This window comes from Rhodnius prolixus, unplaced genomic scaffold (genome assembly GCF_049639745.1).
Source record: "Rhodnius prolixus isolate KJV_2025 unplaced genomic scaffold, Rpr scaffold_2, whole genome shotgun sequence".
NCBI classification, from domain to species: Eukaryota; Metazoa; Arthropoda; class Insecta; order Hemiptera; family Reduviidae; genus Rhodnius; species Rhodnius prolixus.
This window is the reverse complement of record NW_027411592.1, coordinates 24,327,939-24,345,889: the sequence shown is the minus strand read 5'-3', so window position 1 is coordinate 24,345,889 and position 17,951 is coordinate 24,327,939. Positions and strand designations below refer to the sequence as shown.

Sequence of the window (17,951 nt, the reverse complement as noted above, 5' to 3'; positions counted from 1 at the left end):
CCGGACGTTTCGACTCTAAAATGTCGTCTTCAGCAGTAAAAATGGATTATACTACACAACATCCATTTTTTCCTCCTTTTTTTCTGTAAATAATTTTGTCTGATTTTTTTTTTTAAAAAGCGATCTGGCTTAACCAAGATTAATCTGTGAATAATTGAAATGTATCATCGGGCCACATCATAGACATCCAAAGAGGTAAAGTAGGATGAAATTATAAAAAAAATAAATAAATAAAAATAGAAATCTAAGAATATACGAATTTAGATGATGTACTGTTTTATATAACAAGTAATCGCGAACTTCCAAATAAGAATAATAGTAGGTTGTCGGATTAAAGACAAAGAAATTCCCATACTTTCTCCGGCCATAAATATGATTACGTTTTGGGGACGAATCTACACCAGTTAGTCGGTAAAGAAACTGAGAATGAGTGAAAGGTTATATTAAATGGGGAAGGAAACAGGAAGTACGGTGGGATTGGTTATTCCCATTAAATTGTTATTGTGTCTAAAGCTTACAGCAAACAAATCGCCATAATTTTATGCATGCAAGTATATGAGCAAAACTGATCTTTGGCATTAACTCCCTCTACACGGTGTCAACCAGGGCATCTGGTGGCAGTGCTATTGAACTACAGAAGGGGGCGTGTTAAACCATTTCTATTCTGTGAATAAATTCAGTTAAATCTTTGATCTAAACTTAGCCTCTTCCGCATTTACAGGTGTGCAACAACTGTTTGCCTTCTCTAACTACTCGGAAATATTGCATTCGTATAGAATAGTATCGATTTTAACATTTACTGGGAACACAAGTTCTGAAGCTCCTCAGAACACATACACAAACACAAAATTGTTTTCAAAAAATTGATGAGCAGTGGGGCTCTCTGTCTATCTGCCGGTGGCCAAACTTAATTTGTTATTAGCTGGCTACCAGTGGGCCCTGAAAAAAGTCAAATTCGATCCACTGGAAATGTCACTTATCTGAATCAATTTTTCAAATTATTTGTAAGACTTTCTGGAAAATGGCGGCTCTATATGTGGAACTACAACTTGTAATTTTAATATTCATTTAGCTTGGATTAAAATGTTGTCATTTATATAATAGCTACCATCTTGATTGCATAAATCACTTTTTATTTGAATGTGCCACTCTTTAAACTTGCTTAATTTTTTAAATGTTAATAACCAGGAAAAAATTAATATATTCTCTTTTTTTTTGATACGCGCTGACTAAAAATAAGGTTACATTATTGTCAATAAACTTGAATTTCTACAGAATTTATATATTCTTTGGTCGCTGCTTACGGTTTGTATTGATTTCAAATTTAATTCTCATTAATAAATTTTAATAATTTTTCCTATAAATTACCTTTAATGAGGAAAATAATTAGGGATTTATTGTAGCCTGGAAATGGAAGTAAAAGATATTGCTTGCTTCCGGCACTTGTGATTATCACTGCTAGCATTCTGCTGATATTTCCTGACGGAAACTTTGATATTCCTCACTCAGAGCAAACTTCAACTTTCAGTGAGTTTCTGGTAAAACTGGCCGCGTCTCTTTATTCTCCTTGACAGCTCATTCCATGGATATTCAATGGGGTTGAGATCTGGACTACATGCTGGGGCTACTCTAAACATGGAATTGAAAAATAATAATAATTGGAAACAATTCTCACTGAATGTAATTGGAAGTTGTCTTGCGTTACCAAAAATTGTTCCAAACTAATGGCGCAAATGGAATACTGCATCCTCTTAAATACGAGGGGTTGGCTGAAAAGTAATGCACCACATGCTTGCCGAGCGCGAACGAAGAGCTTCAAAAAGCACACGAGGTGGCATTTGGAAGTTACATTTCCCCTTATTACGTATGCGCAGTTTGAACTCACTGCGTTCAGCCAGTGTATTTTTAGACGCTGAACTATGGACACGTGAACTGGTGCTATGTCACTGCGAGATAAACAGCGTGCTGTTATCGACTATCTTTTGAATATTGTGACAGTGGGCGAATCATGGGTCCAACATTACGACCCAGAAGCATTGAATATCGACATGCATCTTCTCCTCGGCCGAAAAAGTTCAAAACACAATCAACCGCTAAAAAAAAAAAAAAATCTTCAGACTGTGTTTTGGGATGCTCACCAAGTTTGTGTGACCGATTCTCTGGATCCAGGGGCAACGGTAAATTCTTCTCGGTACGTACAGACTCTAAGAAACCTCCGACGTCGAGTTTGTCCTTTTAGAGACAGCTTGGCACCAATAATTTTGCAACATGACAACGCTCGTCCTCACACCTCGCGCGAAACTGCAGAGACTCTGAAAAAACTGAAGTTTGAACCAATTCCACACCCTCCTTATTGCCCCCTGCGATTTTTATTTATTTCCTCTACTCAAGAGAGACCTCAAGGGTAATCAGACGATGAGGTGAAGGCAGCTGTCAATTCCTGGATTCAAGAAAAGTCAAAAGAATCTTCGGTGACGAATGAAAAAACTTGTTTCACGTTGGGAGAAATGTATTAGCGTTAATGGTGACTACATTGAAAAGTAGTACATAATTGTGAAGCTTAAGAATTGCACTTTACGAGTACATAATATACTTTTTGTCCGAACTTGATAACTCTTTTCTTTCCCTCTCTCCTAGCATGTGTGCATTACTTTTCAGCCAACCCTCGTAATATCTTGAATGTAAGGAGCTTTTAGAAATTAATTCAGTGTGGAGCTCTAATTTATGCCAGCAAATTTATTTATTTATCTATCCTTCAGCTCCGTAGGCTCCTTCAAAACCATTTCTCTGCCAACAAAGATTTTATGAATTTCCACTGTTATAAGACTCATTTCTTAGAGGTGGTTGAAAGAAAAGTTAAACAACTTTTTGTGGATAGTTATTAAAATAATGTATTCATTTCAATCAATAGCCTCATTAACATAATTGGCTTATATAACAAGGCTTTCAAAATATTCATTTTCTAGTAAGAAGAACCTCTTCCAACAATTTATCAAACAAGAGTTCTCTTAGGTAGGATTTTGGAAAGTAAATATTTCCGTGACAATGATGACAAACGTTTCATACTCAGCTTTATTTTTTTGAGGGATGACAAGAGTTATGTTCAAGTATTTGTTGGTAATCTTGCACGATCTTAAAGTCACAGCAGCTTATTACTGAAGATGATAGGGCAAAAACTTGCCTCATGGTATGACTGTGATTTCTTTTATCCTGATATTTGCTACAATCACATCCCAATACCAGTAATTCAATGTTAAAACTCAGATGCCAAGATGAGTTGGATAAGGAGTGGCAGCTAAAAAAAGGTGCAAGGGATTGGAGGATTGAAAAATTAAAGAAGAGGGCAATTTTATCAAAACCAAACCTTTGAAAATTTGTTTTAAATCTTCAGTTTTGTTAAAGTTGCAGAAGAGCTGGGTGTAAAGTACCGAAGCTAAAGATTAAATAAACAGACGCTACTTCAAAGCTTAGGTACATTTCAGCCAGCTGAATGAAGCGAAAGAAAGTCAAACTGACATTTAGATCACAGGTTTCTTTTTTCGTTCAAGATAAATAATTATTTATTATATTAATTATAATTAATGATTAAGTAAAGGTTGTAATTGTGGTGAACAATGGAGTAACGATACGGCCTGTATGATTGTGCATGTGCAACTAGTACAAGTTAATTAAGAGATAAAATAACAACAATCCTAATTAACTTAGAGTAGATACCTAGCCATTAGATCATAAAATCATACATTTATTTGACCTGGTTAATGAAACCAGTGACTTTCTACACAAACGCAATACGACGGCACTCAATTTGTACAACAATCTCATCAGCTGGGGAAGATGCTTTACTGTGTGTCAAAAAAGTAGTTGTCCAGCTGGTCCATAATTACTGGTGATCCAATAACAGTTCGACTCTCCAATTACCTTTCCCCATTAATTCGCTCGAAGGAGAGAAATAAAAACCAATCCAGATATTTCCACGTATAAAATTAACCGTCAAATGGTTTATTAATGCAATAATCAGCCATAACATAAATATTTAATAAACATTAAACTCTTTTTATTACTTTTATTTATAATAATAAAACATATAGTCAGTTTTGCTGTAAAATAAGAATTGCTTCAAATTATTAAAAACTTAAGACATTTTAAAAGACTATTTTGCCATTAAAAATTATTACGCAATCCATATGTAACTACTTTCTAAAGCTTTCAATTTCAAGACTGATAAGCAGGAAAAAATTAACAAAATTATGGCTATATTTTTATAGGCAGGAAGTGTTCATTTGTTACTTTCTCTTTATTGACGGAAGTGAGAGATTTTCGAATTTGATTTCCTGCGGAAACACAGGTTTTGGGTTCTTCTAAAACATTTACGCAAAATAAAATAAAATTTTTTAGAAACTGGTATTTCTGCTGTTCTCTCAAGGGTTAATTGAAGGCTTAGCAGGATATCAGGTTTCAAAACAAACATAATTTTAATGTAATAATTCATATACGAGAGTGGGGTGAAAAGTTTCCGGTTTGATAAAGGAATCAACAATTTTTAATACTTTTGTTTTTATTTTTTAACATAACCTCCATAAAGACTAACATAACCTCCATAAAGACTAACATAACTCGTACATTTTTCGTTCCAATTTCAGTATGTTTTTTTAGGCGCCACGGTAGCCGAGCGGTTAGAAGCGAGACTTGCGAAGCTAATATGTATTGTGGTACTGGGTTCGATTCCCGGTCTTAGGCCATGGATTTTATTTAATGGTTAATAAAAGAAATTTACAGTACAGTATGTTTGCTAGTCGCCTCTGACCACGACAGCTAATTGGTAGTTGGACTTAAAGCCGGCCTGAAAAAATAGGCAATTACAATACATTTTACATAACGATGCAGTTATATCAAGTTTAAAAAAAGAATCGTCGAGTTCCTCAAAATACCTATTTACCGCGCTAATGACTTCTACATTGCTACGCAATTTTTTTTCCAGAGGTTAGACAACAAATAATAGTCGCTGGGTGCTAAGTTTGCTAAGGCCAATGTCGTCATTTAATGTCGAGACATAACCTAATTCGGCGAAAAATTTGCTTTTACCTTCTTTGAGGCAGCTTCACAAGGTTCGCTCCACTGTTTCGACTATTGTTCGCTTTCAGGAGTGTACTTGGTCAAACCCATGTCTCATCTATAGTTACAAAAAGACGTAGAAATTTGCCTAGGATTCCGTTTACATGTATAACGCCAAATTCACAGTAGAAACAGTGTTTTGGCAGAACAACAGTTAGCAATTATGGCTCCCACCTGCAGCTAAGCTTTCTCATGTTCAAAAAATTATCCCAAATGTTTCGAACACGTTCAGTTGACATATTTAACAATTTCGCTATCTGAGCAACTTTTAATGTTCGAGCTCGATTTTTTGTTTTGTTTGCTTTTTTTTCTGATATAATTTCAGGAGTTGTAACCTCAAGGAGATGGAGTAGAGAGTCTTTTAGTGAAGAATCCAATTCTTCTTAGATTAGGAACGGGGTTAAATCTTTTAAATAGAAGTTTTACCGCACGCTTTTCTAATTTTCCCATTTTCTCGGAATAACAGAGACGCGTTTTTTAATAGACTACCACGTGTTTTGGTTATAGACCTGGTACATGGTATATAAGCTAGTAAGGTGGATAAAACTCTGGAATACCGGTATATGATGTACTGGCACCATCTACTGGAGAAGCCGGGAACTTTTCATCCCATTCTCTTTAATCATTGGGAACGGATTACCTCAATGGTAGTAAACTATTAGACTGTTGCGACGAGATATGAGAACCCTGGGTTTGAACTTTACAGCCTTTAAATTGTGTCTAAGAAAATGCTAATCAAAGGTAGCTGGGGATTAAATAACAGCTTCTATCATCTTTTTTTCACATAACATATGAACATTCAGTAAAACTTCTATAATTTATAAAAGTTCTTACACAATAACTACTTAAATACTAAATCGAACATAGATAAATAAACTTTATTAACAGATGTGTAAAATTTAATTACAAACATGAAGTACCAATGTATAAGTACATACATTATAACCTTCATTACCTGGATAGTAGATAGAAGGATAAAATATGCTGGGAAAAAGGATGGAAAACTTGCAGTTTTGGATATAGAAGTATATGGGGATAATCAGGGCCTAGGGCCTCAAGATCAAAAGGGGCCTACATTCAAATAGTTAGCAAAATTAAAATTACTCTACATATTCTAAAAACAGTGAACTCTAAAACCCTGAAACGAAAATAAGGAGAACTCCTACGCATATGACTAATAAACAAACATAAAAGTAAAAGGCAAGATGTATTTTATTATCTCTCATGTAATTTACAAACATAAAAATGGGAGGTGAAAGGGCCTCATAAGTGGAATAGCCTAGGGCCTCTTTTCATCTAAATCCAGCCCTGGGGATAATGGATGCACTCTCATGGAAGGAGAGTCTGGTCGCAAGTCTGAGACATTTATTCTGGTCAGTCTGGAGTTTCTTGATGTTCACTACTACAGCTCAGGCTCCACAATAGGCGTAGAGTAACATCGGCCTAATAACCACTTTGTAGAGGAGGAGTTGATTCTGTACTGTCATCTTCGAGCCTCGAGAGAGTATAGAAAATTTTGCCAATTACAGATTACAAAAGCGGGACAGGGCCTAAGCCTTTCGCAGCCACAAAGAGGGTTTATTGTACCCTCTCTATAGAAAATTGTAGACTAATACTAACTTGTAAGTTTGTTCATTAGCAGGAAGATTTTTTTGTATTAATTAACTACTGGCCGTGGCGAACATTCCCAAAACCAAATTCATTCTATGTGGATATAAAACCTTTGTTCTGGGTTCGATATTAAATCCATTTATCCAAAATCTCCACATACTTTACACATGTGCAGATGCTCTTCAGAGGTGTTCATTGCTTCAAAATTTTTGTTTATTTTGTTTTAATTCGTCAGAAGAAATATTTCAAATGAGAATGATTGGGATCTTCAGTTAGGAGCTTAGCACTTAGCCCTTAGCAAAGTCGATTAAGAAGTTTTATTAGTAGCACTGTTGAACTCTGAATTCAGTTTAGACTGGCCATGCGATATCTGAATAATTTCCATTCATGTTTTCTTAGCACTTCCGCAGACGCTTGTCAACATTTTTGAAATTATATTTTGCGGAAAATAGATGTTGATCTAGTCAAACACATCAAACAAGTCGTGACCTTAAAAGATCAGTTTTTCTATTCTAAGAGAAAAGTGGTTTCATAACCTGGACAGTTCCACTCATTTGTCATTTCAGCAATGGTAGATCAGCAAACTTCTTAATTTTACTCACTTTCAGACAACTAAATGTGTTATTTCAATTAACATGAAGCTTTTATTTGAAACATTTCCTGACCAGATCAGTTTTACTGCGATCTTACATTAGGTATTCCCGGGAAAAGTAATTGCTTTCCCTTATGCACATAATTTTCAAGAATAATTCAATGTTTTGCAAAAACATAAATTTTGTAAATTTCATTATTCAAGGTTCTATTCAAGCAACTCTATATATAAATAATTATAGTTCATCTCTAAAACACTTCGTTCAACTAAAGGTGCATTAAAATAGGAGAACTGATGTTAATCTTTCAGTAAGTTAAGCAAAAGCAAAAAGTTAATTTTATTTTTCGTAGTTTACGCATTTAATGGAATATTTACATTGGAATTCTGGTTGGGGCATTTTAAAAGGATAATAACAAGTTGTGCAATGAATTTTTTTTGTTAAGAATTCTTGTAGGAACTTAGAAGTAATAGTTTTACTTCTATAACACCAACAATATTTAGAAATTCTGATTTACCAAAAACGATTTGAACTGTAAGCACAAAAAAAAAAACTTCGATGTTGAATAATAGAGATATTTTCAAAGTAGAAAAACTAAAAAAAAAAAAAATTATATTTGATGAACTGAGGAGAGACGAAAGCCCAGCATATTAAAGTGTCCATAACGGGTAAAAATATTTCCTTCCGGTAATACAGAAATATATAAATGACTTTAGGTGAGGTCTCTCCTCAATTAAGGTTTGTTAGTCTGTAACCAGGTGCAGCAGCTAGACAATTGCACTTTCACTCTGCCCAGTTACAATGCTGAGTAATATATACAAAACTAAACGAATATATTCTTTCCAAGACGATAAATAAAATGTAGCCTAATAACTAGGAAATGTACTAGAGCCAAATTGCTATCGACTGACATTTCTTTTTTATTATTATTTTTCAAATAATTAATGAATAATTTATTAAATATGCTTATAAGATTGTATTGCTTAAAAATTATGAAACAAATGTTACACGAAATACATGTATTTCCTGAGTGATAGTAACTCAACTTTTCGATTGTTATGTTTTGATTAATGATTTATCTTCTACAAGCCATTCAAATAGTGTAATCAAATAGAAATAAAGTAAATAAAAATGTTAGAATAAAGCTTATTTCTAGGAGATTTGATCTCTACTTTTTTGATTCAGTTATATTCTGATTAATGATATTGCAGTTAGGCAGTGGGAAAATTAGGTCAATGGAAACATTTTAGAAGAACCATTCTGCCAATTTTTGAATTTTTTTTTTTCTTACTGGTAATATCAGTTTCCATTACTGACGATTTCTCTTGAAACTTGACATTTTTATCACAATTTTAGAAGAAGAAGCCGGGAAATCTAACGAAGGTAATTGCATAGGGCTTCTAGAGAATAGCATTTTTCTAAGACCTATCAATTTAGAGATTAGTGTATTCTAAGACTGGCTTTAAATTTGATCTTGCTAGAAAACTAATTCTCGGTGATGGCACAGCTTAAGTAAAACAATGCCTGTATTGCTGGTAGGTTTTAGGTCCATCTACCGAATTAGGCGACGTGGACTGGAGGTGGACTTGCAAAAGTACTTTACTATTAATTTCTCAAATTAATCATTAAGTAAAATCCAAGGCTTAGACTGGGAATCGAACCAAGTACCACAATGCTTCAATGCTTCTTAGCTTTTCGGGCCTCCCTTTAACCACACGGCTACCGTGGTGCCTGATGTTTATCTACATTAATTAATCATAAGAAATAAAAATAACAAGCTGCAAAATGTTTATCATCCAGTAAATTTCGATTCACATAAAGGATATTTTTGTTTTTTTATATACGATCTATATTAATCTAACTAGTATATTAATATACGCATTATAATACAACGCTTGGTTAAACGAAATCTATTTTGGCTGAATTGTCAATGAGAAAAATATAGGATGCGGTCATACGCTACGTTCTTCGCTGATTCTTTTATTTTGCGTGTTGTACTGAAAAGGTCACTTTGATCTTCATTCCAAAAGAGAGCAAATTACGTAACGATTCTCTACACGAACTAGGACTGATTAAGTTGGCAGACTTAAGCATTGAATGATAAAGATCTAAACACAGTAATGTAATGTGACTTAGTAATAATGTGTTTAGAGAGTTTGATAAAAGTTATGCAATTGCAACTCTTACCGCGCGGTAAGGATTAAACAGGACAATTTCTTCCTCTTGATCTTTCATTTTACTGCAGGGGGAAATCCTTAAGGAGACAGGATCTCTCTACTCTAAAACAGTTTTCTCTTGAAAATACTAAAGGCTTTACTTAAAGTTTACTGGGAAAACAGAGACAGCTGGAAGTAAAACCTCAAAAATAATTCAACGATTTTATTTCAACTTGGTGCGCACTAAGGGTTACCAAACTTTAAAAACATTATTCAAAAAAAAAAATTCAATTATGGACAATCTCGGAGATGATTTGGTTAGGCTTTTCTCTTAGGCGCCATAACAGATAATTGTACAGGTTAACCGCCTGTACAATATTAATTGTACACATTTGTTTTAACTTTGTATTGTGACTGGAAACACATAATTCTGCAACTTTACCTGGAAAAAATTTCTCCCAAATTCGATTAAGGATACCCAGTGAGAGGGGGAAGGAAGGTGCCTTCCGAAATGATGAGACTCAAATGTTCGGAGTTTGTAGAGTATTAATGAGACAGAACTTGAAGAATAGAAAATAGTCGCGCGAATGTTTACAGTATTAAAAACACCGAGTATAAAACTATAATTACTACAGCATTGTTGATCTTTTGAACGTAATCAAGATGCAGTTTAAAAAAAGTCACGCATTGCTAATTGGAAATGATGTAGTATTATTTAGGTCAATAAGATAGTTATGCGAGTGATGTTTAAATATTGCAACATAATAATTTACACATCACAAAGTATGAAACAGTGAACTGTTGTAAACAACACAGGGTTTTAATATCATACATACATTTTTTACTCAAATTTTGACCTTGGTATGTAACCTGACCCGCGCAACATATGCAAGTATCGCCTTCTAGACTGCTGCCATATTGCTCTGGTAAATATGTTGGTTGCTGTTAATCTAACATATTAAAATTTACGTTCAGAGGCTGTGTTAAAATTTTAGCGTAAAGCTAGTCTTAGTTAAGAATAGAAACGATTTCCTTTGCTTTCCTTGTTGCTGGGTAAAGAGGATGTCAAATTTTTTAAATTTACTTTAAAGGAAACAAATGTTTTTATTGGCTACTTTTAAGATCAATGCTAAAGATTAAAAATGCTTTAATGATTTTACTCAAACTTGAACCGTTAGCTACACATTTAGATTCCGATCCCAGCGCTGCTGTGCTGCTATCTGGTTTCTATGTGGATAATTGGCTCATGAGTTTATGTAGAGAATGCAATTTCAAATTATAAAGCATCTTTAATTAAAAGTTGTTAGAGTAGTGGTTATGAAGCGTGCATTTGTAAAGGGAAGATCCCCAGTTCCAATCGTGGTAGCTACTTTTAATTTGCTAGAAAAAATGTCAATAGTTTTAGAACTATTATTAATATTAATGCTAACAGCTTAAGAAGTTACACTGAGTAAAGTGTACGCTTCCGCCTTCGTCTATGACCTCTAATTTGGTACTTAGACTTTAAGTCATCCTGAAGAAAACAGGCGTTTACTTTTCCTTTATTATTTTGCTTATTTCCAATTTTATTGGAAATTTATAGCTGACTTTCTCAAGCAATGAATTACTTTATTGATATAGGTTGGGATTGATTGCAAGATGGGGAAGATGGAGTTTAATAGAAAAATTTAAAAATCTACCATTATTGGGTTTAAGAGAAAATTTTAAAGATTGATCTGTATTAAATAAAGACAGACTCGCTTTTTTTTTAAATTTACAATTTACCGTTGGAAACAATAATAATTTTGACCCATGTAACTTTTGAAATAGTTACGAGTACATTAATTAGCAAAATTAGAATATCATCAGATAATAGATGCGTTCTACAGTTTAATTCTCAATAAAATTAACTGACAAGAAATGTAAGTTAAGCTATGATAAAGGAAGCTTGGTTCACATTTGTATTTATTGTCAAACATTTAGAACTGTTATTATCAAAACCTTTTACCTTACACTAAAATATTCTAGTTATAAAAATTACCTTACGTTGGATTTATAAAGTTTATTACAAACTATTTGAATTTAGAAAACTATCAGAATAAGATCTATTATTAAGGGAAGGGATTAGCTACGAGGTTAGCATACTGGACTCCCACGCGGAGGTCCCTGGTTTGAATCCAGCAGCTGACCCTTAGATGTTCTCTTCCTAGGAGCTTCTTACAGCTCACTGTCCGGTGATGTACAGTGTTGTCTGTAACGAGAGAACACTGTCCGGAGGCCGGCAGTGCACTGAAAAAAGCTCCGGGCGCCAATAACCTAAGATGTTGACGCGCCCTAAATCATAAAAAAAAAAAAAACGTATTAAAAAAAAATATAGTATTGATTTAGGCACAAAAAGAACATGAGGCTTCTTGTGCCCCAACCAGAAATTTGGACCAGTCTAATTTTACTTAATGCTAAAGCACAATGCTCAAATAAAGAAGAAGGGTCGAAAATAGCCCTACAAGGAATTGATGGAACCATCTAACATCTAAAAGACATATTGTGTCTAAACAATAAAGTAAGGAAAGAAATATTAATAATCGAGTTTTAGCATTCAAATATTTTCATATTTAATGCTAATTGAACCTGTATTCTGGAACCAGTGGTCTCTTATTTCGCCCACAGCCGAGCACTGAGAGATACCAGTTATTCAAATACTTCTTCTACCGTTTCGAATTCCGTTCCCCTTAAATTTTTGGGTGAATCCCATGTAAGAACATTGATTTAACTACAATATGCAGCCCAAGCACAATTTCCAAACAGTTAAATTCAATATATAAGGACGGTTTAAAAAATAATAGTTAATTTTCTTGAAAGTATATAAAATACAATAAAACATGGGATTGAAACAATTGCTATTTTGTATCCCATTGGGTTAATTTCAAAATCTGAACACATTTCCCAGGTTTTTTCGAATTCAATTGGCCACAAAACAAGCATTTCAATACATCTAGTGTCTTTGCGATCTAAGAGTGCTGATATTTTTTTGTGCTCGAATTACGAAGCGCGTAGGCGACAGAGTAATTGTAAAGAACAAGTGATAACACAATTCCAACCTTAATTCAAAAGGATAACAGATAAGTTCAATGGAAGGGCAAGATAGCCATGCGAAGATTACGTGATGGAGACCACAAATTTTCTATAACCAAGAACCTCTGACAGTTTATTGTCTGAAGATAGAAAACATTGTAAGCAATGAGAAAACACTGTCCACAGACTGCCGCAGAGCAACAACAGAAAAAGGCTCCAAACGCTAACAACCCTCTGGTTGTTGATGTTGTTTTTTAAAAATTGTTTACATTTGAACATAAAATAATTATGTCTAAAATTTTGTAATGAAACCACAACTCGTTATTTTTTTTAAAATTTATGTCTATAACTGCAGACAATTGCGAAAATTATTTACTACATTCAAGCAATAGGTACACCTTATTATTTAAACTCACCAGTTTGACAAGTATGTTAAACGAGAAGATTGTTGCTAGTGTTCGCTAAAGATGGGAGCATTAATATCGTTGATTATGAAGCTGAAAAACCGCACTTAACAAATGTTGAAAAAATGCTCAATTATTATTGAGCAATAACATCTTCAGAGCTGCCGTAATAATACATAAAATTGAAGAACGGACCAGAGATTCCTTTATTATTACATTATTATTATTTTGCAGATTGTTTAATGGTAAATAATTCTGCGCTGTTCTTAATTTGAAGGAATTCGAATAAGAAATTTAATCGACACAAACTGACTAGAGCGCATTTTGAGAACTACGTAAAGTGCATCACTTGGAACTCTAAAGGAAAGCTATTCAGTCCGCAAGTTACTTCATAAAGCAGTAGACAGATTAGGTAAGCCTAACTTTTAATTTCTTTGAGAGGAACATTATTAGTTTAGAAAAAAGGTCATGTTTTTAAAATGTCAACTCTCTCGACATCTTCCGGTTTGAAACATTTTTAATATAATTTATAGCACTTTCATTAACACCGAAACAAATAACGAAATCTTCATAAATAATATATTACTTAAAACTGACCCAACCAAGAAATCAAAAGTTGTAACGGAGAGTCTAAAGTTTACTAAATTTGAAGGAACTACTTGGCATAACATAAAATTCTAGGGTTAGTTTGTTCAGTTTTGAAACCAGGTAGACCGACGAAAATCAGCAAAGATAGATATCATTTTCAGCAATCCCTTACATTTCAGCTAACGTAGACTAAACGAGAATAGAAAGAAAATAATCTCAGAAGTAAGATGCTTGCATCTTCATCCCTCGAAAGTGTAAAAAATAGAATAAAAAGGACGAAGAGCAGGACTTTAGGATCCTCGGAACTGCTCCTGCTTGAACGGCCGGATGTAGAAACAGTATCGACTAAAAGTAGTTCGTCTTAAAATCAAGAACCAAATCTCACTACTTCTGATGATAGCAGCATTTACACAGAACTCTTTGGATTCATAAAAGAACAATAGGATAACTCTTTTATTAATCAAAATACTAAAGGCACTCGTCGTGGATAAAGTTTATAGACTGGACAATAAAGGAATCAAAAACCAAAACTCAAAATAACATAAACAATGGATGTAAAGAAGTCAACAGCGTTAACATTGTAAGAATATAATCATTAATTTTATACCTTATTGTGATTTTGAATCTATTAACACTCAAAGATATTTGTTCGAATACCCAACATTTAAATGGCTGATTCGTTAAGTACAAGAAGCCAAAAACCAAGGAGATGAAGAAGGAAAAACAAAATTTCTTGATGAAGAAATCGCTTGAATGTCAGAGTCGTTATTAGTTTGCGAATCTATCTTCTTCTGGTCTCTTGATAGTTTTTGGACAACTTGCTGCAAGTTTTTGCTTCACTGCAGAGTTCCGTAACTGGTTGGCCAGTTCTTAATGAAAGGCATGCTGCTACGTTTTAAAATAATTTGTTAAACAAAACAAAGTTTGTGAAAGGATTAGCGCCCAGTGGTTAGCGTATTGGATTACCAAGCGGGAATCCCGGGTTCGAATCCAGTTGCTGGCTCTTAGCTACTCACTTCCTAGGAGCTTCTTATAGGTCACGGTGATGGACAGTGTTGTTTGACAGTCTGGAGGCCAGCAGCTAACTGGAAATAACCCCTGAGCGCAAATGACCTCAGATGTTGACGCGCCTTAAATGCAAAAATTCTATTAAGTGTGAAAATAGCAGAATTTAATACCTTACTTCTTTACGCTTTGATTATCATTCGTGTAAGCAATGATAGAGGAGTGAATATCCTCCCTGGGAACGTGGAGAAGGAAATATGTTGGCGTCAAGAAGTGGTAATCCGTAACTGCCGATTACTTGCCCATCCTGGCGTATCGATGGAAGGCAAGTGTAACTACCAGTTTCAGACGGTGGCGAATCTTATCTAGCATTTATGCAGCTTCTTTTAAGAGGGTCTCCTTGGAGGAGAAGAAGAATTTATTAGCGCAGTGATTGCAACTCCCTTTGCTCTCCCTGGAAGTAACCTAGAGATCCAGGTGAGTAGTTCATCACCTACAGGATGAGTCTGAATGGGGACTCATTGATTCTATTTTAGTCGCAGTTCAGTAAACTTAGTTAACGGAAACCATTAATAAAAAGACTTCCCAAGCACGCATTTTCTGTAATAAAATGAGAACACTAGCATGGCAGATGGAATGCAATATGTAATTTGGTGGGCGCCGGTAGAATAAGGTAGCGGAACATTTCTTTACAGATTTGAGTAGACAGAAGTAGAATGCAAAAGTAGAAAGTTACCTATTTATCGCACTTCACAGAATCCATAAAAATGTTCTATATGTGATCAACCATTATACAACTATCCTAGTAGACAGTTTAAATGACTTACGGACATCTGAAACGAATCTCGGATGAATTAAAAAAAGGGAAAGATCTTAATTAGTTTAAAAATGCAAATTATAAACACTAAGTGCCCCAAAAAAAAGCTCAGGCAAGTTTTGGAATCTTTAGGAAAGCATTATTATGGAAAATGGCGAACAGAACTGTGGATCTACAATAAAAGCAAAAATAAATTGAGCGTATTTTTTTTATAAAGTAAACTTGGCATGTAAATAGAGGGCGCCTGGCCTGCAGGAAGACACGAAGTGACCTGTGGACTGAAGAAAGTGAAGACACAGGTGTACAATGTCAGCAGCAGACAATGACCAACTTGTAAGAACTAGAACAGCCAGTGTCAACTATCAGTGCCACTAATTGCAGACACAATACCGGCGCAACTAGTTCAACTCAAGTACTGTGCATCCGTTTTATATAACAACTGGATGCGCCAGTTCATTATGAACTTCCCACATTCTGAGCGCGAAATATTAACTCTTTTCTTTGAAGTATTATTTCCATTTCATTTTAAAAACCCACATCTCATAATTTATTTAAATACACAAGCTTTAAACGAATCCCCACAGATTTAACCAAACTTACTAAAGCAGGGGTGTCACACTGGCGGCCCCCGAGATAATTTCTTGTGGCCCACGATGTACTAAAATAAAATGAAAAAAGAAAACGTTTTTAATACTCCTGCTAGAGAACCACAATTAAGTTTGAAGTTAACTATGATGTAACATAGATCGTTTACGGTTTACTAAGCCTGTGTCCCGTTACTGTAAGACGGAGTTTTGGAGAAATAAGCTTTCTGAGGACGCTTGGTTTAAAGGATATCCGACACTACTTTGGGGGATCCTAGGTAGAAGAGCCTTCTCTTTACTTATTTTAATCTTGAGAAAGGAAGAGCACTCTGTTCTGGGAAATACAGAAATTGCAAATTTCTAAAATCAACAGGCATTCTTTCCCCGCAGAAGGAAGACAAATAAATATTTAGTGATGGTAATGTCCAAAGTGCACAATCCAATGTAGAAAAGCAGCATTGAATGCAGACACACTAACTAAACGCAACTCCATCAGAAGGGAGAAAGTGGCCAGAGTAGGATGGTCTGTTCAAGTTGGAGACGTGTAGCCGACTGAACGGGCTGCCCCTCTATTGCCACCTCTGGACAACCCACGTCCTCCAGAGCTTTATTCATTGTGGACGGTGCGCGCGTGATAACAACCTCCAGACTTTCCTCTTTATACACAAACATTTCACCGCTCATAATATCGATAATTAATTTCTGATTAACAATTTAAAAAATTATCTCAAATTAACTTTTGTTTTGTTATAATTAGTTAATAAAAGTGAAAACATAGCATCGATTCATCTCTCAGAAGCCGGCAACTATGTCGTCTGCATTATTTCTAACTCTGCTGTAAGTAAAACACTATTCGTACTAACTATTTGCAAAAATCTTCAAGAAGTTAAACTAAAGCACTTAAAAGTAGTTTTTCTACTATATTTACTTTATTAATTAAGTAGAGATCTCATCAGTTACAACGGAATGTACTAAAGCATAATCTATCATTTTGATAAATGAGCTCAAATTTAGAAATGAATGCTCCAACAAGTTCATAATGCCAACAAATGAAACAAAGAATGAAATTCAAACAATTAGTTTGCTAGGATGGCGTTTGCCAAATTTATACGAGCAAGTATCGCGAACGAATCCAATTCAAAATCAAGTTTCACCATTTCGCTTGAGGTTTTTTTTTTTATATAAAAGAATGATTTTTAAAAAATTGGACTCGGTTCTCAATCAAAGGGTGCGCTGTGTGCTGTACGGGTGGAGTTTGTGATCAGCAACACTCAAAGGGTGCGCTGTGTGCTGTACGGGTGGAGTTTGTGACCAGCAACACTCAAAAACGGAAATAGCAAGGAGTTCAAATTTGATATTTGGTTTAGATCAAACCCTACAATTACCTTTTAGAACAAAATATTCCAATCGTAAAAGCCACTTTATTGAATAAAAATGTTATTCTGATGCAATTCCCCCCCCCCAAAAACTGTTCCTAAGATTTTCTGTAAATTAAGTACATTTATTGCCCTTTAAGTAGCCCTACAACTTTAATTCGGAACCTTTCCCCAAAAAGCCCGACTAAGGGCACTTCTAGCCCAGGTTGGTATCCAGTATTTATTTCTAAACTTCCATATTAGTGTAATATACAAAAAAATATTCAACTTTGAAGTATTTATACTTACAACTTATTACTTGAATTTAAGTTAAAAAGCAGAATAAATTTAATTAAAATATTAACAAAGACCCAAAATTTAAGCAAAATTCCGAGTATGAAGAGTATTTGGAGTCCGGAAGTTCAATTATGCTAAATTTATTTTTGAGTTTTTTTTTTTGCAATTTTTTTGAAATTTTGGTTCCTTCAAAGTTAATATGAGGAACATTGAAGCCAACTACTCTTTAGAAGATTCTTTAAGAGTTTGCCAGATAGCTTACGCTACTGCAATCCAGAGGTTCTATGGCCAACACTTGTTAACTGCGGTAAAGGGTTTTGGTGTTGTAAGAAAGTGACTCTTTGAACCAGATTGTTAATGTGGGATCTGTTGTCCCAAGAT

The 17,951-nt window shown here is 34.5% G+C and overlaps 2 protein-coding genes across 51 annotated transcripts in view; one reads left to right on the top strand and one right to left on the bottom strand.

The window, feature by feature from the left end:
• Nucleotides 1-17,951, bottom strand: part of LOC141450519 (coiled-coil domain-containing protein CG32809) — a 218,382-nt gene that overhangs the window by 52,848 nt on the left and 147,583 nt on the right. The gene's annotated exons all lie outside the window — the stretch shown is intronic.
• Nucleotides 16,362-17,951, top strand: part of b6 (pentraxin-related protein b6) — a 61,266-nt gene continuing 59,676 nt past the window's right edge. The window contains exon 1 of the mRNA XM_074121073.1: nt 16,362-16,755. Coding sequence (XP_073977174.1) covers nt 16,727-16,755 — 29 coding nt within the window. The 5' untranslated portion in view covers nt 16,362-16,726. The remainder of the gene's footprint in view (nt 16,756-17,951) is intronic.